The sequence below is a fragment of the Ctenopharyngodon idella genome, chromosome 5, assembly GCF_019924925.1.
Source record: "Ctenopharyngodon idella isolate HZGC_01 chromosome 5, HZGC01, whole genome shotgun sequence".
Classification (NCBI taxonomy): Eukaryota; Metazoa; Chordata; class Actinopteri; order Cypriniformes; family Xenocyprididae; genus Ctenopharyngodon; species Ctenopharyngodon idella.
Window position 1 is genome coordinate 25311300 of NC_067224.1, and position 24861 is coordinate 25336160.

Genomic DNA, 24861 nt, shown 5'->3' on the forward strand with positions numbered 1-24861 from the left:
CATGTCCATGATGTGTTAAAACATTTCCTTGACCTCAGGAGGAATTAGAGCACCTGCCTAAACTACACTACGCACACACACTTCTGCTCTCAGTCTCAGCCAACATAATTATCCAAGACCCTCCAAATACACACACACCAGATTTCTAATCATTAACATACCTGAAAACAGAGTTATTAACCACTGAATCATAAAATTTTAAGCACCACATGCTCTTAAATTTGTCCGTCTCCACAGAGGTTAAAGGTACTCAGGCATTCTGAACTGAGAATTGCTGACTGACTCCAGATTAACTGGCGTGGAAGCAGAAACTTGTGTGTGTGTGTGTGTGTAGGCCTATGTATGTACGGGTCAGCGACATCCAGCCTGTTCATATGCTTTAGAGAATATTACAGTCCTGAGGAAGTTTATCTCAGAAATATCTGATCTTGTTTTTGTGGAGCTTAGATTTTGTCTATGCTTCCTGGTGCTTCTACAGAACTCAGTCGCACTAAAAATACAAATTACTTTGCAAAAGAACAAACAACGCAACCAATGTTGCCTAATTCACAAATTATTCTTATGAGCCAGTTCTTTTACCAAGGAGTTGGCGGAATTGAATCAGTCTGAAACACAGAGACAGAATTCCCCATTTAAACAATTTGAACATATAGCTGAAATACACAATCAGAACTGAGATCAAGAAACCTGAAACTCTTAAATTCTAGGGCATGTTTGATCCTCTATTTTGAACATTATTTATTCAGCAAAAAATAACTAGACCATAAATTAATAAATCTTTTTTTTCTTAATACTGAATTAATGTAAATCTGTAATATGTATATAGAATCCAATTTAATGCTGATTAAAGTGTGAGTTCTGCATCAAAATAACAGCATTCGGACACGTCAAAACATTTTGTTAAACATCAAAATTTCATAAGGCACAAACTGGTTATCACTCCGCAGAAAGACAGTATGAGACATTTTCTATTACTCTGACCTGTATATCAGAGTGCTGGTGCATAAGGAAATAGGTCAAGGCTATGTTAGGGAACATGTTTGCAGGCAATCACAGGTTTAATGAGCCTTAACATATTGCATCTTCTCCACGCATCTCAAAACCCTCAGGGTCACGCCCATATTGGACACACAGGCATTCAAATACACAACTTATGAATTTCTCGCACTTGCAGAGGGTTGGTAGGTTCCTCTGACTTCTGGAAAGGCCAAAACAATCGCTGTACATTGTATCTGCAAATATTAAAAAGTTAAGAAGAATTAAAATGAAACGAGGCATAATTAAAAATAATTTACTTTTATTTAGTTTCATTGGTACCAGCTGCTTTGATCGTGCAGACAGAAAACATTGTGCAACCAGGTGTCAGAGGACTGTCTTTCATCTGGTTTTGTTTGATTCAAAATGCAATTTTATTGCAATTCTCAGCAAAAGTGGTTATCCAGTCTGGTTTTGAGGTTTTGGAGGACGTGTTTAGAAGGGATGCACACAAGAAGTGAGATGAAATTTTACTGACCTCAACAGAAAAAAAAACACAGCACTTTTCAATACAAACAACAGGTATAGATTTCCTCTTAGTAGAAAATTGAGTGATACAGTTTGAACCAATCCATGAGCACATTGAAATCACAGCGCCACCTTGCAGCCCAGAGGCAGCATTGCATGTCTTGATCTCAGAGAGTTCAAGGTCAAAATGACAGAGGACAGGCTGATGTAAGCCTGTATGTGTTTGTTCTGTGTGTATGTGTCTTTTTCCAAGTTCATTCCACATAGATGTGGACAGAGAACAGAGAAAATGAAAGATTATTCAGTCCTCATGGATGTTGAAAAGCTTGGCCACCTCATTCAGATCTGTATGTTCCTCTCCATCTTTGATTATCTACAAATAAAGTCAAAACAGTAAATTAATAATCCTTATCAGAGAAACACTGAAATGAAGATGAATGGAGAAAGGGAACAATATCTCTGCTCACCTTCCTTGCGATGGGCATTCTGTTGAAGACGTTCCACAGAACGATACCGACCACCACTTTGTCCCTCAGGTAGAATATCACTCCCTTCCCATAATCCTCCTTCTGCTGGATAAGGGGTGGAGGGGCTGTTGTTTCTGCCTTCAACGCCCCAGCAACCTCCTCTGTCTCACTCTCGGAACGGATTCCGGTGCCTGTAAACAGAGAAAACGTGTATTTTTTTGTTTGCACTCTGGTATTGATGGTACCAAGAAAGTGGGTTAGCAAATGATGATGATGATGACTGATACTTTATTAATCCTGAAGGAAATTCAAGGCATCTAGTAGCTTATTCTACAAAAGGACACAATATCAAAATAGAGCAACAGCAAACATGTTAGCAAATGTTTGTTTACCTGATTGTTCGGTTGCAGCTTTCGGTGTGTCCTTGGCTGTGGCTTTAGCAAACACTCCCACGGTGGGCAGACTGCTGTCCACTATACCGATGGCTTCATATCCAACATCTGGTCCAAGATCACTCCTGAAGACAGGGACATATTTTGAGTGTGAATTATGATACAGGGTTCCAACCCTTTCACCTTTTATTTTATATCAAGCGCATATTATATATATATATATATATATATATATATATATATATATATATATATATATATATATATATATATATGGATAATGTAATTGTTATCCATATGTTACCCCCCCAACCATTAAATGACTGTAAAAACATTGATTTAAAGAATGTTTGTAGTTCAAATAATGCGTTTTGACAAAAACAAGTTTTATAAACAAAATAGATGAAAAATTAAAAAAAAAATAATAATCTCAGCCTTTAAACCATTTTTTAAGAAAAGTCAAAATTATATTAGATTATACATCATTTAAAATATGATTGTATATAATACTATAGGTACTTTACTATTCTACATTTTTGGAAAGCACATTAGCTTCTTATCAGTCCATCGGTTAACATTTATAACACTGCGTGTAAGCTGTGTAAAAATATGGATCGTTCTTCACATTCTTCTGAACAAAAACGGCAGACGCGTTGAATAAAAAAGCAATTTCAATCTCAGTAGATGAAATATATTTATTATTGATTAAGTATATTTATTAGCAATATATTTGTTTCCCCAGCACTGCGCTTATAAACACAACTTTATAAGGCGTTATTCTTTGGAATTTTGATTAGCCAATTTTTATGTAGCTAAATACTGCGCTGTTTCATCTGGCTTTGGCAGCACATAAAGGCTAATTTTTGTAATGAGCACCATGCTACTCTAACAAAATTTATTTCATGTTTAATTCAAGCACTTTTTCAAGGACTTATGTTTGTTTTTACATACTTTCCAGTCCTTAAATCCATGTGTCTGAAATTCAAGTACTTTCAAGAATCTTGGGAACCCTGATGCTATTAAAAACACATATTAAAAGGTGAGTTTATTGAAGATGTGTGGATACCAGAACATAGACTGATGCCAATAGGGTTTGTTGGCTCCAGTCATGTTTTCACCGGCCAGTCTGCCGCTGACCACCGCGTGATCATGATGCTCCACACGCCGGCGGCCCAGCCTGATGTCATAAAAACATGCAGCATCTCCTGCCTAGAACACAAACAAAGAGGAACCTTAATTATCATGTCAAAATTTGTCTTTCAGAACTAGTACTGTTCCTATGAAAACTGAGCCAATCATCCCTTTCGTTCTTTAGGACCTTCTGTCTTGGTACCGTCTGCTAAATACAGACACTTTCAGTAGTGTAAGATCCTCCTCTCTTCCCTTTTGTAAGTTTTGCGAAAAAACCTCAGCCTTACATACCACCCAGATGTTGGAGCGAGCCTGGAGCTCAGCGTTAACACGGTACCCTCCGAAATCAGAGTCCACCTCCAGTCCACCTGATTTGGCAAGTTCTACACTGGGCTCCAAACCAACTGCTGCCACAATGTGGTCGGTCTTCACCTAAAACAACAAGAAAAAAAAAAAAAAAAAACTCTATTAGTGTTAATAACATGAATCATTATTATTTACCATAACACAAATATAACCATAATACACTATAATTAGCAAACAGATGATCGAGAAAAGCAGACTCACCAGTCGTCCATCCTTCAGTTTGATCTCCAATTTGTCATTTTTGTAGCTCACATTTTTGACTACAGCATCCGTGATTATGTTCACACCCTCTATGAATGGTCAAAAGGTTAGCTTGGTCAACTTTTAGCTTTCAATCTTTTCAAAATGTCTATATTTAAATGTCCAGATTCAAAATATAGGCATTTAAATCTAAAGGAAGCAATTCCTGTGCCAAACAGAACTTAGGTTTCCCAAACACGGTCATTGTTTGTTCAAAAAAGTAATCCCACTCAAAACTAATGCTAGTGGTTGAGACAGTGTTTCTATGTCAGGCTGCTCAAACAAACATCCTTTATTCAATCTCTTACCTTTCCGAACTTTCTCAGTGGTCCAGTTACTCAAGTATTCAGGTAGTACTTTTCCCATGTTACCCTTCTCTGGGAACAACTGGATCACCTCTAAACCAAGGTCAGCGGCTAAAAAGAGGGAGAGAGAAAGAAAGTGTTGGCAAAAAGAAGGAGAGAGGAAAAGTCAGTAGTTTGTAAATAAATAAAAAAAACATTTAAATTATGCTACACACACACACACACACACACATACATACATACAGTGCTGGACAGATTACTTACCAATTGAAGTCAGTTATTGATTTCAAATTACATGGCCAAACTTGTAATTAATAATGTGATCTATTACATGACACATTCTAGGTAATATAATATAATTTGACTACTTTTTGATTACTTTTGAACTGATTTATCATATTGATTTGAATAGGACAATCTTGTAACATTTATATACAAATACAAAGAGAAAAGACAATATATTCCATCTTTATCAACAACATGATATACACTAAACATTAGGGTTACATCAGGGTTTTCCCAAACTGAGGTTTGTTAAGGAACTGCAGGGGGTTTATAAGCTGATAAAGCCAGTAATTAATTTAATCATAATTTTACAATAAAAACAATTGATAATTAATAATAATTAAAATGTGTTGGTCAGGAGCTGATTAGATTTGCAGTGTTAAGGAAATACTCCTGTGGTCAAATGCTATGTGGCCTCTCCATTTTACATAATTATACCTGACTAGAGGCTGGTCTGTGTGTGAAATTCAACAACATCCTAACTCCTTTCTAAAAAATTATAGCTTTTATAAAATTATAAATGTGGTATGCTTTTTAGAAAGAAAAATGTAAAAGATTAATTGAGGACAATCAATTATTAACAATATACTGCTATTGCGTGAATAATATTTAATCAATAAAAAAGCAACTGTAATCTGATCAAGAGCATATTAAAACATAATATAGTCTAATTAAAATTACTTCATTTTTGGAATCTGATTATGTAATACAGATTACATATAATCAGTTACTACCCAGGACTGCATATGCATACACATGCATACGCATACACACACACACGCACACACTTTATATATAGAGTAAGGTTTTTTTTTTTTTTTTTTTTACAATCAACACTTTTAGCCATATTTTTTTCCCATTTAAAGTGACAGCTGAGGGTTTGGACTCACATCTGCGACCCATGGCACATGCTAGCTCGCTACCGAGAAAACCTCCGCCGATGATGGTAATGGACTTAACCTCTCTGGAGATCTTCTCTAGAGATCTAAAGTCTTCAATCTACCAAAAAGAACACATGAAGGTTAAACTCTGGAACAAATAGATATATAAAGACAGGATTCCTATACATTTTGACCATCAAATTTTCATTAGCTTTCTAGTTATTACATGTTTTTAGGATTTACAGGATAAAAGGGGGAAGAAGAAGAAGAAGAATTATAAATTTTTACACTTGAACATAACTTTGTTTATTATAGAACTTAACATTAATTATTTTTCCCACAAATTGAAATTCCTTGCTATTTTCCAGGTTTTCTTGGACTGTAGGAACAAGTCAATTGACTAATATTGAACTCAACATGAAACGGCATTCACAACCCATTAATGTGCATAATGTAAACTGTTAGATTGTAATAAGATATTCAGCAAGAAAAAAAATTGCGCAGGACATGATTTTATCCATCATCTGAAAAGGAAAGTTTTTAAGTGTCTGAGTGATGCATTGCATGTTGATAAAGATAAAAAATTTTCCTTTAGAATAACATGTATTGATGAATTGTGCACTGTAAGACCAGGAACATGTATTTAGAATTTAAATGGGATCAATTTTGATTTCATGTCAACACAGACATATTAATTAAGTATTTGATTTGAACACTACTGCTTCACTCTGCTCAAAAAATGTGCAGCAGACATACTTTCCTAAAGAGCGTCGTCCTCTTTATCACCTCCTCTCCTGCCCTGTCAATCACTTGCAGGTTCCTAGGCACCCCACCTAATACACAAATATATACATTTACAGGACAGTCAGCAATAGATTTTACACCCCTGCATATGTGTTCATGTGTATATTATGTGTTTTACCTGTGGCAATCAAGCACTTTTCATAGGAGATCTCTGCACCATCACTTAGTTTGACTTTATTTTCTCTGACATCCATGTGTACCACCTACACCATAGGTACAAACACACACATACACAAGGTTACGATGAGGACAACTCAACTGCACACACTTGAATCCATAAAACATTTCCTCCTCTTCTGTGACCTCAGCATTTTTCAGACTTGCTCAAGTGAACATAATTAAGAGTGCAACTCCACAGCAACATGAGATACTGATGTCAGAGTTTCTCACCTTACGGCCAGTAAGCACAGCCACACCCCCATTCTCCACTTTAGCAAGATCCGCGGGACTGACATAGAACGAGGGAGGCTGGAAGTAAATACTAAAACAAACAGAAATAAATTAATATCACAATTTCTGCAAACAGTCTGAACAAAAAATCCAGAATTCTGATACAATTTTGACACTTTGACAACAAAACCAGTGTATCAGTGTTAGGTCTGGTTTAAGTGGTCTGGAACACTCTTGTCACACACCTCCTCTCTTTGCCGTTCCATTGTTTGAAGCGCAGTGTTTCGGTGACCTTGGGGTCATCGGAGAACCAGAGCTCTTTAGAGAGAGGGGGTCTCATGTAGGGAAGGTCAGACTCCTCCGTTACAATCAACACCTGTGTAACAAACACACACAATCCGCACACACACTTTAATAACTAGATATGTTTTGCATATGGGATTCAAGCAAGGGCACAATCTGTGGTTAATTTATTTGTTTATTTTTTTAAATTGGAAAAAAAGAAAAAAGACTTCACAATAGTATTTTAGGGCTCTTAGAATTTATGTAAACTTGTGCACCGAAGATATTAATTAAATACTTTTAATGAAACTGGATGAATTTGATTATATTACTCTTTCTGCTTTCTACATACTGGTCAGATTAATTTATTAATCATAATTATTCAACTGACATCACTAGTTTTGAAGTAAAAAAAAAAAAAACAATCTGGTTAACAGTTTTGTTAAAAAAAAAAAAAAAAAAAGGTTAATCTCAGGCACGCTATCAACTTAAAAGTAAAAAAAGTAAATATTTTAACAGATTTCTTTAGTAAAATGACAATATAAAAACATTTAATTTTGAAAACAATGGTTTAATTTTGTTGTCTTTACAATGTCACATGTACTGTATTATTTTCTATATTACTGCTTTTAACAGGAAAATATGTGTCTATATTTAAGAAAGGAAGTCTCACACAAGGTCCCTCACCCTCATATTTGGGGGTTCTTGGCAAACACATGTTTTGATGATTACAATACGTGAGCATTACCATAATTCTGCCAAACTACTACCAAACTGACAGACTCACCCTGGCACCAGGGTCACGTGCCCGAATAGACCTAGCTGCAGCGAATGAAGCTGTGCCTCCACCAATCAGCAGATAGGGAGCGTGTTCAGGGACATCTAATTGAGCAGCAGTGGGTTCAAAGGGCACCGCAGCAGAATCTGGCTCAGGATCTGCAGCTGGTTAAAGAAAGACAAATTTAGTACAAACACACACACACAAACAAGCGTTTATGAATAACTTGACATGAATCGTGAATTAGCCATGTGCACTTATCATTATCTGTACAAAAATATGTGAGAGATCTCAGGAACACAGCACTAGATGAGGGGAGAGATTAGCATTTTTATAGTAATATTAGTGCAAATGATACCTCGCATAATCTAGAAAAGCGGCTGCAAATTGGTCATAAGTGTGTGACCTTGTACAATTAGCATTAGCCATTAGCATTAAATCAGTCACACTGACACAACAAACGTCCAAAGAATGAAATGGCTGAGTGGGGAAAAAAGATAAGGCCTTGAAAAGAAGTGAGGACAATGTGGTTTATATAGACAAGTAAAACGAATGATCTTCAATGATAAAGGAAATAACCAACCAAAGACAGACCAAGACACAATCTAGTCAAACAACTCAAAAAAGATCATATGTAGACATAAAAATCAAAAGGTGTAGTAATAGAAAGTTTTGAAATAAGTGTCAATATGTGTAAATCAAGTAATTATCAGTATGTTTATCGGTAACATGTTTAAACTGCAGAACTGTTTCCCATCCAGTCAAAACTGGACTCTTACCACTCTCAGAAACAGATGAAGCCTCTGGAACATGCTCAGCGATGATTACAGGTGTGGGCTCGGTTTCTTAAATCCGATGTAAGAGGAGAGGAAAGACGTTAACCTCAATTTCCAAATAAAAGTATTTCCCTCCTTTAAAAAAATTCCTGGATTTCCATGCAGAAGTGTCAAGCTTACCACTCTCAACTACAGGAGCTAAGGGCTCTTCACTCTGTGTAACTGCTAGAGCTTCTGCGACAGGTTCCGTTACAGGGACTTCAATGACGGATTCTGCTACAGAGGCTTCAACAGGTTCAGTTACCGGGGCTTCCACAATGGCTTCTGTTATAGGTTCTTCCACAAAGGGTTCAGTTATGGGAGCTTCTGCAACAGCTTCAGTTTCAGTGGACTTCACAATAGCTTCTGTTACCAGAGGTTCTTCAACAGGAGGTTCTGTTGGAGTTGGTTCTTCAGCAACTGGCTCTAATGCCACAGATGAGCAAAACACAAGATTGTTTGATTGAAAGAGAAGAGGCACCAAAACAATCCTCCACTCCATCTTCCTCAGCTCTTACCACTTATAACTGGCTCTGGAGATGGTTCTGGGATGGATTCCAGAGGTGCTGCAGCATCTAAAGCAGGATTATGAGTAGATAAGTGACTTTTAAAAAAAAATACCTAGCATTTTCTCCATTTCCCTGAATCCTAATACTTTTAATCTTTGATGGGTTGTAGGAGTGGTTCTTCTGGTGAAAAAGGAAAAAATGAAGGATCCGGGATCAGGAATGAATTTGTCGGAAAAGGGTAAAAACGTAAGGAAAAGGACAATCGTTATGGGTGAATGTGAAGGTGTCAGAGTCTTCATCCACTTCCTCCCATAGTTGCAACATTTTCTTCGTGAACTTCCATGACAGGATCATCTTGTTTTGGGGAGGACTACCACGTTACCATGAAGTGCATCAATTCTCAGGAATGTTCTCTCAGACTTCACTACCTTTACATTAAACTCATTCCAAGATTCTTATATCAAAAATATTGAAGCTCCTCTTTGCCATTTTTCTCTTAACACTCATAGCTGATTCTGATGCTGGGTCAATGTGTCGATGCCAATCAAAAATCCAACAGAAGCTTATGAGGAACATGGACATTAACAGATTTTTTTTTTTTTTTCAAAACAAGTTCCAGAAGATGATGAGAGTTTCTCCAAAACTTCAGCTTCATTGTACAAGCAGAGGACAGGACAGACAATCCAGACAAATGGAGAGTCTAGCCATCTAAAAATCTTTCCACATATTTTAACAGGAAAAAAGCAGTTAAAGCAAGACAATGAGCAAGGCAAAACAGCTTTCTTCAAAACACCTAAGAGTTAGTAGGATGAAAAGAAAAGGAGGAAAAAATAGTGGTGTTCTTGTGGCAGAAATATTTGGTTGGTGAGAGACAATGTGTGATGAACAAAACACAACTGACAAGTGAAAGACATGATGAAGAAGAGCCTCAGGCATTTCCATCAACGATGAAAGAACATCACCTCATTCCAACCATTCTTGGCTCAATGGCAAAAAGAAAACATTTTGCACAATTTTATCCTCTCAATTCGAAAAAGCACAGTGGATGAAATTTAGAAAAAAAACAATGGATAGTCAATTGGTTGGGTAAGGAACGTCAATGGAGTTACCCACAAGGCAGTCACACAAAAACAAAAGCTCACAGACAAACACTTGATATAGAGGAGACAGTTCACCATATATGAGCAGAGGTGGAAGGTCACGGTGACAATTCTAAAGACAGCTGACAGTTTACATTTACAATTCCTAGATGCTTGTTTAGAGTTATTTAAAGCTTATTTAAAAGTTATTTAGAGGAAAGTGCTCATATAATGCAGGAATATTAGGAGAGTTAAAGATGACATTTAAAAAAAGTCAAAAGACAGTTAACAGGAACATTAAATAGTCACATCATGCAGCATGCATTGTCCCAAGAAGCATGCATGACTGAAAGTGACAATTCATGTACATTTTACCAGTCTCAGGTTCACCAAGGCTGCATTTTTTTTTATATTGAATTTATTTGAAATGCAGTATCAACAATATCATTGTGAAATATTACTACAACTTTAAATAACTTATTTTATTTTTTTAAATGTAATTTATTCCTGTCCTGTTTTCAGCATCATTACTCCAGTCTTCAGTGTCACATGATCCTTCAGAAATCATTCTAATATGCTGATCTGATGCTCAAGAAACATTTCTTATTATTATTATCAATGTTGAAAACAGTTGTGCTGCCTAATATTTTTGTGGAAATTTGAATTTTTTTGTAACAATGTAAAAGTGACTTTACTGTCACTTTTGATCAGTTTAATGCATCCTTGCTGAATAAAAGTATTATTACTTTTTAAAAAAAAAAAATCTTACTTGAATGGTAGTATACATTGTACATCAAATTCCCATATTCTACAGTCTTTGATCGTGTTGCTGTCTGCATATAGCTGTTATTTGTGACAATGCATCAGTTTTTTTAATGCATTGAATTAATGCAATGGAATGGATATTTTTCCAGTCCTTAAAGAAGAAAAATAGCTTCCTCAGGTAATTAAATGCAAAATTAAAATGGCTCTTATCATGGGAAATTAAATTTTCCTTGACTTTTCTATAAAAGAATTTTAAAACTGATTTATAAAACTTCCTGTCCAGTCAAAAAAATATATATATTTTTAAAATTTAAAATATTTGATACTAACTAAAACTCATTCTGAACCACTACAGTAGACAAAAGCTACCCATTTATTTCTAAAAGTAGTAAAATTGGAAGAACTAAATTAGGAGTGATTTTACCACAACAAACCTTGACTAAAATTATAAGAGAACTGTGGAGAAAAAAATAAATAAATAAAACAATAAAATGTTGGATATGACCTGTTTCAGATTATATTAATTTTACTAAATCAACTATTTTTACTCTGATAAAACCAAGATAGTTAAGCAATGTTATGTTATGCTATGCGCAAATGAAGATGAAGATATTAAACATGTGATCAGGAGCTGACTTGATCGTTGTACATAATAAAATATACCATTTAATATGTTCAGGTTGTTAATTTCTTTTTCAGACTAAGCAGAGTTAAGAATTCTTCCTAACTGAAGTGCTGCGTCATCATGCATGAACAGGGCATGCTGTGTATGTTAATACCCAGGTGTGCCCCAATAACATTGGCAAAAACCATCCAGAGCCATGAGACCTCAGAGCACAACAGTATTGCATCACATATCTCATATGTTTTCATCTTAGTTTTCCAATCAAATCAGAATTTTGAAAACTTTCAAATAAAGTCATCAGATAGCTGACATTTAAACTAAGACTTAAGTTTTGCACTGTATTCAGCAGCCAATGCACAGGGAGTGGACAGCAGTGCTCTGTGTGTAAGGCTGTGAATGTGCACATATAGATTAGGGATGTGCGAGACGACTAGTCGATTGAACGATATTGCTGCTGCTAGACGACTTAGAAATACTAGTCGTTTACATTTTATTTAATTTGCAAATTATTTTGCAAATTTAATGTTTTGCTTGATATTTGCTTGAAAAGTTTATATCTGAAGCGGAAAACAATATAATTTCATTTTACCTCAGATTTTGAATGCCTTCTTTTTCTCTGTAATGCTCGGGGCAGGTTCAGAAAAATGTCCACTCGGAAGATGAGCAAGGTGCGGGAGTATTTTTACAGCCTACACAAAATTTTTCTGTTTTCTTCTATGTAATGTCAAACTAGTATGGTGAATTCAGGGTGACTGGGAAAGATATATTTAACTGCAGAAGCGCATAACCACATGTCACAGCGCCAGGCCAACAGTGTCAGGCTTGAAATTAGGGTGGTGCTGATGATTACATAAAGCCTGGTTTATAGTATGAAGATGTCCCCATTTCGCGTGGTGCCATGCACAGCATTTTTTGTAACTTCGTGCGCGGCTCCACTTCCAAAGATGCACGACTTCTGTACCGGCATCTATGCTGGCACCCAGATTGTGCTTGTCTAAATGAATTATTACATTTACAAAACTAGCCTACAATACCCTTTTTAATGAAAATAAAGGTCCACGTTTAATAAAAATGTTCATGAAATTAAATTAAAATGTTTATTGACATTAGAAAACATTTAAGAAACTGGTTCAATTTAGTTTTATACATATGTTGTCATATCCATATATTATGTTCTAATGTCACAAGTAATAAGGTTTACTGGGTTTTACATGATTCATTATTTTGTAGTGTGGGTTTGATGAAGTGTAAAATCCCTGACGTTTCAAGGAATAGTACTACGACAAACACGTCAAGTATAAATGTCTCATCCTTTTTGGGGAGGATCGTGTGCAGTCAGCGGAGGCTTGCGGTGCGGAGCCAGGCGAAAGTATAAACAAGGCATCCTCAGACTGCTGTGACGTATGGTTCTGCAGTTGGTTATTATTGGAGAGAGGGACACTTTTTGCCACTGAAATGACTTGGAAAAAGTGTCCCAATCAACCTGAATTCACCCTATATAACAATTAAGCTTGCGTATAGGCTTGGTATACTACCGGTCATAAGGGACAATACGGTATGATATTTTATGTTGAATTAAAAAAGAAACATTATGAATGTAACTTACTTGACACTTGCTATATCAACATCCTAACGAAGAGAATATGCTTAAATAATGTATAGCTGTCAGTACACGTCAAGCTTTTCTTGGGGTTGTAAAATATCCGTTTAAACGTTAATGAAATTAGTCATTCTGCACATCCCTAATATAGACAGACAAATGGAAAGAATCTATAGCAGCGTATAGAAATAACCTCTCACCTTCTTTTGATTCTGCCACAACTTCACCTGAAACACAAAGGACAACATACTGAATTAAACTTCTCTGATACTAATTAAAGAAAGAATGATTATTTTTTTCACATCTGTGCTGCAGACAGAAGTAAATTAAAGGCAAATAAGTTTTTTTATATGTTAAGAAATAAGTTGAATATAGGCAGGAGGCACACATTAGGGACTCTTTAAGATGAAAATATACTAATTGAAACAACTGCTAATTAAAAGAGACCAGTGATTTATTGTTTAGTTTGTGTTTATGTAGTTAGCATGTCTACATGTGATTAGTAAAATCACTTACCTACAGCCTCAGCTGCTTTTGGCTCTTGTTTTGGTCTACTGGCAAGTTCTATCATACGCTCATTATATCTTTCCTTGTCCCCTGAGACAGTGCGGTATGCCTTCAAACACACAAACAAATAAACAACACTCATTTTGAACTCTGCAAATCTGAGAATGAACATCATATTTAAAAACAGGAGGACAAAATCTGTGAGGTAAAAAAATGTGAGAAATTATGACATCATTATTTACTACACTGAAGAAAACCGATGCGCCCTTTTGAGCCAATGTCTGAAAAGGAGGTGTTGAGAAACTGCTATACAAGCAATTATAACAATCAAGCTTATTAACCTGTTTCGCCAAGTGCAATTTGCATCAGTATCTTGTGTGATAAAGTTTGCTACATGTAAATGAATACCAGTTATATACATGGCACACCTCTACATTAGATCTTTTCTGAAAGCAACTGAGCCTGCAGTTTAACTGGCAGAGCAAAGCAAAGCAACATTACGTATTATAGAGGTCAAAAGTACCGACTTTGGTACCAAGTTTTTAAAAATTGATGATACCAGCATTTCCCCCTAGCATTTTGAGTATTTTGAGTGCTGTTGAGCGGATTCTTAAACACCTCTGATTGGCCGTTGTATTCACGCGCTCAACAGATATGTCTGTGATTGGCTACAATGATTCACAATTACAATTCACTGAGCGCTTACACAGATACACACGGGAGTGTTTGAAAGCAGGGATATATTAGGGATCCGCTGATAGATGCCTGCTTTCAAACGCTCCCGTGTGTATTTGTGCAAGTGCTTGGTGAAGAGCGTCAAAGATATTTATTTACAAAATGTTTTTGAAGCAGTGATCATTGTAGCCAATCACAGACATATCTGTTGAGCGCGTGAACACAACGGCCAATCAAAGGTGTTTAAGAATGCGCTCAACAGTGCTCAAAATTCTAGGGGGAAATGCTGGTATCATCACATTTTTAAAATTTCAGTACTGACTTGGTACCGACGTCGGTACTTTTGACAACCATTTTATGTATATCTTGCATAACAGTATATCTTGAAAAAGAGTCTGCCGAACACACATGTAAATGAACATCAAACAAATTACAAACTAACCACAACAAGAACAGTACCGATTCAAATATCAGTAAAAGTTGTAGTAACTATAGCCACGTTTCCACCGAAATTACCCGGAACAATTTGACCCAGGAACATTTTTTTCTATGTTGCTGTCTACGTTTCCATCGCGGTCTAAAGTACCGTGAAGATTAGTCCGGTGACGTAGGACTGCACACAACTTTCCAGTTCCCGCTGGATTTCGTCCTCCGCATATAAGTTTAATAAAGAATTATTAAACTTATTTTAAGTTTAATTTACCCGGAACTAAATTTAGACCCTGGTCCCTGCGGTCGAAACACACAGAGTAGTACCACCCCAAAGTCCCTAGTTCCTGCCTCCTGGGCAAGGTTCCTGCAGTGAAAACGCAGCTTATGTGAGAATTTGGGTGGCCAAATGGTTAGAGTCAGACTGGTAACCTGAAGGCTGCAGGTTCGATTCTCAATACCAACAGGAAATTACTGAGGAGCCCTTTAGCAAGGCACCTAACCCCTAATCACTCCCCGAGCGCTACAGCAAATGGCTGCCCTCTGCTCTGGGTGTGTGTGTCCACAATTTGCAGTGTGTGTGTGTGTGTGTGTGTGGTCACTACTCCTAATGTGTGTGCAGCACTAACTTGGATGGGTTAAATGCAGAGGACAAATTCTGAGCTAGCCATACTTAGCCTTCACGTCATGTCAATAAATATTCAGTATATAGACCCTTTTCACATTTCCAGGTTTCTCAGAAGTGCAAGTCGTCATAGTTGGGTAAAAGTCTATGGCGGTGAATGAGGGAATACATTAAATATATTTTTTGTGTTCCCATTTTCTCAAATAGCAAAAGAAAAACTAAACAACAGTGTTTTCACAACTTTCAAAAAGATGAAAAAAATAGAGAGCGATTGATAACGGCAGTCAGTAGAGAGAAAGATGTCAACTTTACCGTCACTCCCATAACTGCTGTATTAGAAACACCCTCACAGCAGCTTTAACTAGTTTTTTGTAATTTGATGAAAAGGTAATACAATACTAAGTATAGTGTTATAAACGTACATACATTTAAAAAAAAAAAATGAAAATATAAAAAACTTTGCAAGTTTTGCGATGCTGATGACCGTTAAAACGCGTCATCACAGTCTGTGAAAAGGGTCCATTGTCAATATGGGGCTGATGAAGAATCAAGTCATAAAGGTGTACTTACGTAAACTCCTGCCCCCAGACATGTTGCTCCAACCAGGATGTAATACAGAGTGTTTTCCCCACTTCCTCCTGCTGGCCCTGATGACATCTGGGCTTTTTGAACCATATCCAGCCTTCTGCCATGTCTCAGCACTGAAGTGTCATAAAAACAACAACAAAAAACTCATTGTACTGGTGTTACACTTATATCAAAAATATATGGTTATCCATTCCTTCAGGAACTCCAGAATAAAAATATTTTACACCCTTAGGAAGACAATTTCATAGTGCTAAGCGTCTGAGTATCACAGTCTTCAGACTTTCAAGTCATTCCGAACACAACAAACTCACATGTGCCTCGCCCCTCGTCACGCTGACCTTTCTAACATGATTACACAATGCGTGGCACATCGCAAAGCAGTGCAAGATGAGCATTTGTGGTTAAAAAGTATATAATGTTTTTTTTTTTTTAGAAAATGACCGATCGTTTCACTAGATAAGACCCTTATTCCTTGGCTGCGATCGTGTAGAGCCCTTTGAAGCTGCACTGAAACTGCAATTTGGACCTTCAACCCATTGGTCCCCATTGAAATCCACTATATGGACAAAAATTCTGGAATGTTTTCCTCAAAAGCAAAAGAAAGACATAACATCTTGGATGACATGGGGGTGAGTAAATTATCAGGAAATTTTAATTCTTTAGTGAAATAATCCTTTAATATGGATTAGGAACTATTCATCTTTTTTATTCTCTTTTTTAATTCTACTCAATTAATATTTAAAACCAACATTTGTTCATATTTATTAACGTATTTATTTAGTTGGTAAGTATCCGTGTAATAAGCGGGATAGTATACAATCAGTCTATCTTAAAATAAACCACAATACTGCAGCAATAAAATTCACTTAGCTGAATGATAGCGTCATGGAGTTGTCAGAGCCCAAAGTGTATGAGAGGGAGACTTGACGTTCGCCGACCTTGAACCAAAAATTACTGCAACACTTGCACTCTTGCATTAACCCATACGTCTTTTCGTGCCAAAAAAAAATGTTTACAGAATGGCCGCATAGCGATTTTGCTGAAATTGTGTTTGAACATCAGCGCTGTCACCGCAAATAGCAGTGAATGAAACTTCAGTGGTGTTTATCTATTCAACTGAACTCAGCGTGCTTTATTGGTTTGACTATCCACGCGGTCAAATAAGCCCTTATTCTACCGGTGCCTAGACTTGTGTTTCCATAGAAATTCTGCAAACCGTTGTTCTGCTAGACTGAAATGAAGTTCACAGGTGATTTGCTGAGCAACAGATTTCTGCCGTTTATCTCAACTTGCCTGATTTCCTCGCATTCTGCAGACACAAAGTGGATGAGGCCCGGGCCAGCGGAGCCAGCTTATTCCATACTGTCTTGCACTTAAACATCGCAGTTCTGCTGTGCTTTTCGGTAACACAGTCTGGGGAAGTTCACTGCCAAACTCACCGTGCAACTCTTGCACAAGGCCGGAGACCTTCTCAGGTCACACAGCTCCTGCAGGCGCTTCCGGTTTCCGCTAACGGCCCGCCCCCTCCCTGCTCTGATTGGCTGTGGTACTGAAGAATTATTGAGTAATTGGTCAGTGTTTCTGTCTGGTAAAATTTCCTAGCGTCACGATTGGCTATTTGTAAGATACGCCTTAACGACGCCATAGGTCGTGTGACGACAGACGTCCCACTATTTTCAAAGTATGTAGAGAGACCTATGAGAGAGACAAGTGATTGATATTTCTTTTCTAACTTTCTACTACTTTATCTGGCGTTTCAGGCATTTATAAATTCTAAATGATTTGAATCATTTAAAGGAAAATTTTCAGAAAGAAATCACAAAAAACTTCTAAAAGAACGTTTAAAAAATCACAAAAATGATCACATATCGCTATACTGCCTGAAAAGACCAAAAATTACTGTTCAAAGCATGTACATGTAATGTAACTTACATGGGTAATTCCTGGTGAATTCGGTAATATTTTTTACTATAACTTTTTTATACTACATATGATTAATTGTCTAAATACCCCACATCATTAGGCACATATCAAATTTCCAACAAACCATATTTTCCCACCTCAGGCATTAAAGACCTTTTATTCTCAACCTCATAACAGACAAATGGAGTTGGTTTAAAAAGGATTTTACACAAAACTTGTTATAAAACAAACACCTACTGCTCATGTGTCCCTCATAACAAAACTACAAATGTAACATTTATGATAATTTTCACATTTTTATTAGACCAAAGTTAAAAATAGACAAATTCTCTGTCTGTAGTCTTTATTTTTGTAAAAAAAAATTAAATAAATAAATAAATAATCAAGTAAAACAAAATGTTTTCAATTTAGATAAAACCACAAATTTATTGTGTTAGTCCTTAACATGTCAGGTGGTAATCAGCAAAAAATGCCTTCATTTTTAAAAATGTCTTCCATATTTTTTCCCCCAAAATATTAATGTGACAAGGTTGAGAATAGTGTGACACAGTTGAAGGTTTGAAGGGAGACATTGCCTTCAATTTTATATTTTTAATTTTGTATCCCTTTCATTTTGTGCCCTGCTTTCTGGGTCAATATATCTGCATGCACAACACAGTATTTCTGCTGCTGATGTGACTGCCATTTCTGACATAGGATACTTGTCAGTGTTTAAGTGGACACATTACACAAAATTATGAGTTGTCATGATTTTTGGTAAGTATATCTTCACTGAAACCATGACTATTTTATATTTTGTTTATTAAAATTATTCTTAAATGAAGTAAAATAACACTAAATAACACTGTCACAAGTTTACAACCCCAAAACAATGAGATACAGAGTTTGAGGCTTTTTGCTCAAAATGGTCACTGCTCCTCTTGTAGTGTAGGAGTAGACCATATGGCAGCAATGAAATAAGTGCATTATAATCCATTAATCCATATACTTATGGATTAAAATAAAATTTAAAATAATAATTTTTCAGACGTTCAGATAAGCCCTATCCAAAATGGCACCCTAAACACTCGCGGCCCGCTTTGACTGACGGGAAGAAGTCTGCTGCGGAGCTCGCTTCAGTCTCGGCAAAAGTGTGCATCGAGGGCGCATATCGACCACAAAGTGGGCACTTGCGAGCACACTTCTGAAACCTAAAATGACAAATGGGACACCCTACGGTCTCATGGGCTTAAAGGACACGCGTATGCAGCAGCTATTGCCCATAAGATCGAAAGTGCATATGAAGTGTGATATTTGGGACAGGGCCATATTCTTAAATACTGAAATAATTCTTTGTTTATTGCTTGAATATGTTTTTTTCCCCTCTTTATTATTTACTGCTTGCTTGTTTTGAAGCTATACTAGTTTATATATTTAAAATTCTTAACATACAATTGTTTTAATTTAAATTTTTAATTTTTAATTATTTTAAAAAGTACTTAAAATTACATATATAATTTTAAAAAGAATTTCAAGTCTGTAAACTGATTCATTAATAAGAAAAAAAAAGTAGGTCAAGAATCGTTTTAGAATTGGATCGTGACTCCCAGAATTGGATCTAATCAAACTGGATCGTGAGGTTTCCAACCCTATATGCGTAGCTGTCAATAGAGGGAAATCTCTCAGATTTTATTAAAAATATCTTCATTTGTGTTCTGAAGAAGAACAAAGGTCTTACAAGTTTGGAATGACATGAGGGTGAATAAATGATAACAGAATTTTAATTTTTTGTGAACTAACCCTTTAAGCATCTGTGAATTACCTGAGTCTGTGCGTCTCTCAACAGTGTTCGGCAGCAGCGTCTCTACAAGCCTAATAGCAAATCTGTAAGTTTATCTGTTTAAAGAACAGCCCCGTTATTGCCTCGCTAGTGAGAAATGTCATGTAGCTTTTAAGTTGCTAAATTATTTTAATCGTCAGAGCAGCACTAACAACACATTTCTGTGCAATTGTGTGTGTCCATGTGTTGAGATGTAATCTTTATCTTTGTAAGATTCTTTTGAAGGTATCTAATTTTCATAAAAAAGTACTTTTTTGGAAAATGATATTTACCCATAACTTTTGCTCTTAGAACTCCACTCTTTGGAACAATAGGGCTGTAGCTATTAATAGGAAATCTCTGTTTAAAAGTGATTGGTATAGCAAAGGCATTATTTTTATTCATGATTTATTAGATGATGATGGCTATTTCTTATCACATAATGATTTTATTAATAAATACAGAGTTAGAATTGCAATAAAAGGTTATGATAAAGTATGCAACGCTATACCTGGATTGTTAAGAATAACCGAAACTCAAAATGTGACACTGATGTTTTAAATTTTGTTTTATTGATGGGTAAATATCTTATCCATATATCCTTGTAAATGGAAAAAATGTAAGCCCTCCTTTAACATATTTCTATGTGAGTTTGTTAAAATGCTTCAGTGCTTCAAATGCTTAAAAAACATAATAGAAACTCTGAAACTTTATGTTTCTCTTTGTCAAAATATTTATTATTTTAGTATTTTTTCTTTTTCTTTGATGTCTACATCAGCTACATCTTTGTCTTTGTCCTTGCTCCTTGTGTTTTTCTCCTCTTTTTCTTCTTTAATGTAAACGCTGTGTGCATGCTTTCTGTACATAATAAAACGTACTTGGTTACTAACGTAACCTCGTTTCCCATAGATACGGAACGAGTACTGCGTCGGTCGTCTTATTAATTAATATTGATAATAATTATTAATAAGACAAGATCCTTTTTCTCCGATTCTGAAGCCTTTATACAATCACGCAGTGTGAACTGCATGGCCATTGGTTCGTGAAGTTAAAGAAAACAAACTAATGTCGGCGCAGAACGCGCAAGCCAATGGTGAGTGGGCCTGCTCGAGCCCGCCAAAAGGGGCGGGGTCTCGGGCTATATAAGCGGCCGTCTCACCATGGCAAATCGATTAAATTCGGCTGAAGCAACGGCATGAGGAGTCTCGAACGTAGGAGTCTCAAACCACAGAAAGATCCCAGGTAGGAACCGTGAGGGGACGAGGGGGATTCAACCTCCTGGATCCCCTAAGGAAGGGAACAACAAGGTCATTTCTTCCTATCAACTGCCCTGCTATAGGAGCGTGAGAAGCTGCTATAGCTGCAGCATAGACTTTAAGGGTAGAGGGAGTACGGCCTCTATCCACTAAGTCTTGAAGGAAGGACAATATCTGGGATATGTCACAAGTCAATGGGTCCTCGCCCCCGGGCTGTACACCAGGTGGCAAAGATGGCCCATTTCAGGGTGTAGAGACATCTCGTAGACAGAGCTCTGGCCTGAGAGATAGTGTTTAAGACATTCTCAGGGAGGCTTGCAGGCTCCCATTGAGAAACCACACATGAAGGTCCCACAGCTCGGGTCTGGGGTGCCATATTGTCCCTCTCGCTTGGGAGAGGAGGTCCCGTCTCAGAGGGATTGGCCATGGCTCCAGGGGCGATAGCTGAGATAGCTCCGAGAACCATGGTTGGGTCCTCCAAAGAGGAGCCACCAGGAGGACTTTGTGAGCACCTTTCCTGACTCGTCTGATTACTTGGGGAATCAGTGCGATCGGGGGAAAAGCATAAAGGAGGAGGCTGGGCCAGTCGTGGGCCAGCGCATCCATGGCTTTTGAGAAATATTTTGGGCAGTGATGATTGTCTTCTGAGGCAAAGAGGTCGACCTCTGCCTTCCTGAAGACGCCCCAAATTCTCTGGACTGAGCGGGGGTGGAGTGACCATTCCTCTGAGGGAAGGTTGCTCCGGGACAACATGTCCGCCCCTATGTTCAGCACACCCTGTATGTGTGCTGCTCTCAACGAAAGCAGGTTGCACTGGACCCACTCTAGGATGGTTTTCGCTAGAGTGAAGAGGGGCTTTGAAGAGAGGCCGCCCTGGTGATTTATGAAGGACACCACTGTCATGCTGTCTGACCTGACCAAGACGTGGTGTCCCAACAGGAGAGGAAGGAAAACCTGGAGAGCTCGATATACTGCCATCATTTCCAGGCAGTTGATATGTAGCTCGGTTTCCAGGTTCGTCCAAGGGGCCAGGCTTGTGACACACGTCTGGTTCACCTTGAGCGAGCAACGACCATGTTGCCAGGCTAGGGGCGGGACCCGTGGTTTCAGCCAGAGCTGCAGAGGGCGCATGTGAAGCAAGCCCAGCTGCAGAGCCGGAGATGCTGAACTCATCAGACCTAGCATCCTCTGAAACGCTCTGAGCGCCAGAGAAGTCCCGGGCGTAAAGGTTTGTACGAGCTGCTGAATGGCCAGAGAATGCTCTGGAGTGACTGTGGCCCTCATGTGGGTCGAATCTAAAATTATCCCCAGGAACGACACACGTTGGCTGGGAGATAACGAGCTCTTTGTAAAATTGACCCTGAGCCCCAAGCACTCTAAGTGGTTGAGGATGATGGATCTGTGGGATATTAGCTCCGCCTCCGACTGGGCCAGAATGAGCCAGTCGTGGAGGTAGTTCAGTATGCGCACACCCATCTGTCTCAGAGGGGAGAGAGCCACATCCATGCACTTCGTAAAAGTGCGGGGAGCCAGAGATAACCCGAACGGAAGGACCGTGTATTGATATGCCACCCCTTCGAAGGCGAATCTCAAGAATCACCTGTGATGGGGGGCTATCTGGATGTGAAAATAAGTGTCTTTCAGATCCAGGGTAAAGAACCAGTCTCCCGGGCGTATTTGCGGGAAGATCTGCTTCAAAGTGATCATTCTGAATGAGCGCTTTATCAGGGTCCTGTTCAGATGTCTGAGATCGAGAATGGGTCTGAGACCGCCATCCTTTTTGGGAACGAGGAAGTACCTGCTGTATAAACCTGACTTGCTCTGTGCTGGAGGAACCACCTCTATGGCTCCTTTCGCCAGCGTGGTGTTTACCTCGGAACGCAGGACATGTGCATCCTTGCTTTCCACAGAGGTGCCCTGGGACGACTTTTGTGCTGCTGTGAAGCGCTCGGCGAAACCATCGACGGCGGGCCCAAAGAGACCAGTGGGGGAGACTGGCGAGTCAAGGAAGATGGCCTTGTCTGCGTCCTTGATCTCTGTCAGGTTGAGCCATAAGTGGTGCTCCAGCACCACCAGGCTGGCCATCGAACGCCCGATAGCCTGAGCCGTGTTCTTCGTGGCGCGTAGGGCCAGGTCTGTGGCGCTACGCAGCTCTTTGAAGGTGGCTGAGTCGTGCCCAGCCTCATCCAGGTCTCTCAGGAGCTTCTCTTGGTACACCTGGAGTACCGCCATGGAGTGCGAAGCAGAAGCTGCCTGACCGGCCGAGGTGTACGCCCGTCCAGCGAGGGCCGAGGTGGTACAGCAGGGCTTGGATGGGTGGGCGGCCTTCGCCTTCCATTCAATGGCAGCGGGCGGACACAAGTGTGCGGCCACAGCTTCATCCAAGGGAGGCAGCTTTTCATATCCTTTCTGCCCGGCGCCATCAACAGAGGTGAGAGCGTGAGAGGCAGAAGGATGCAGGTGGGCAGAGTAGGGAGCGCGCCATGACTTGGTAAGCTCATCATGCACCTCAGGAAAGAAGGGCACTGACCGATGTGGAGGCGCTTGGCGACGTCCAGGCAGGAACCACTCATCTAAGCGGCTGCGTGTGGGTTCCTCAGGCACAGACCACTCCAGACCGAGCTGCTCAACTGCTTTAGACAGCACACGGGTGAGCTCCGAGTCGATTGATGCCCTGGTATCAATCGGTTCCAAAGACGGCAAGGGGGCAGTGTCAGGAAGTGAGCCCGACCACTCCTTGGCTTCCGAAGCCGCCAGTGACATGCTGTCGTCCAGCGGCTCTTCATCAGATCTCCCGAACGAGACCAAGTCGCTCGCGATGGCAAAGGGGCATTGGTCTGGGCGAGAGAATTGGACGGGGGAAACCTTTCTATGTGGAGAGAGTGAGGCACGTGGGACCTGAGCCGACGTGACCTCACTCTTATCCGAGCGCTGGGATCCTCTGCCCCGCTGTTTTTTCCTCACAGGCTCCTGGGAGGAAGAAAACGGGAGGGCGCGAGGGGCGGAGTCGTGTTCTGACCAAACTGCTGCAGAGCGGCGAGTTGATCAGCGACGAATCCAGCTGCTTGCAGGTGAAGGCGGCTTCAGGTCTCGTAGATCAAGTGAAGAGATGATATCTGCGTCGCTGAAGGAGATTGAATCGATTTGCCATGGTGAGACGGCCGCTTATATAGCCCGAGACCCCGCCCCTTTTGGCGGGCTCGAGCGGGCTTGCTCTCCATTGGCTCGCGCATTCCGCGCCGTCATCGGTTCGTTTTCTTTAACTTCACGAACCAATGGCCGTGCAATTCACACTGCGTGATTGTATAAAGGCTTCAGAATCGGAGAAAAAGGAGTTTTTCTCGTTGCGTCTTGTCTTATTAATAATTATTATCTATATATATATTAATAAGACGAATGACGCAGTACTCGTGTAGTATCGCAAGGGAACATAATTTTGTGGCAAAACATGGAAGTAATTTGTCATTTTTATAATATTGTTTACTATATTTATTTGCTTGGTCAGTGTCGTTGTGGGTTTGATCTTTTGCAGCTGTAGGCTATGTTCTCAGAATGTTAGCAGAAAAAATATTAAAAGGCTACATCATTCATGGAACGTTTTTTTTTTTCTAAAACGTTTAAGTTGGATGGTCCTCTAACGTTTTATAAATGTTTCATAATTTCAAGAGAGCATTCAAAAGTAACGTTCCAGTGATGTTAGCAGTATGATAAAATGGAATGTTCCCTTAACGTTAGCATAACCACGAAAAAAACTCACCTCAGTTTTCAGGACTTTCATTCAATCAGGCTGATAGAAGGAGGGGCGGTGCTGTGACCGCGGGACTTTCCAGCAAGGAAAACAAA

General features: G+C 38.8%; 1 protein-coding gene across 2 annotated transcripts; it reads right to left on the minus strand.

The window, feature by feature from the left end:
* Positions 1-1280: 1280 nt before the first annotated feature.
* aifm1 (apoptosis inducing factor mitochondrion associated 1) lies at positions 1281-17563 on the minus strand. 2 transcript variants are annotated; one of them, XM_051893237.1, is made up of 20 exons: positions 17335-17563; positions 16024-16154; positions 13734-13833; positions 13418-13444; positions 9158-9214; positions 8781-9065; positions 8604-8669; positions 7834-7988; positions 7010-7140; positions 6765-6855; positions 6493-6577; positions 6327-6403; positions 5580-5688; positions 4408-4515; positions 4061-4149; positions 3785-3925; positions 3429-3571; positions 2363-2487; positions 1971-2161; positions 1281-1876 (listed from the first exon to the last, which is right to left on the minus strand). In XM_051893237.1, the coding sequence occupies exons 1-20, from the start codon at positions 17420-17422 to the stop codon at positions 1805-1807; spliced, it is 2271 nt and encodes a 756-aa protein (XP_051749197.1). In that variant the 5' UTR covers positions 17423-17563; the 3' UTR covers positions 1281-1804. The 2 variants fall into 2 exon arrangements, with proteins under 2 accessions (XP_051749197.1, XP_051749198.1); XM_051893238.1 differs by lacking the exons at positions 8604-8669; positions 8781-9065; positions 9158-9214.
* Positions 17564-24861: the final 7298 nt, after the last annotated feature.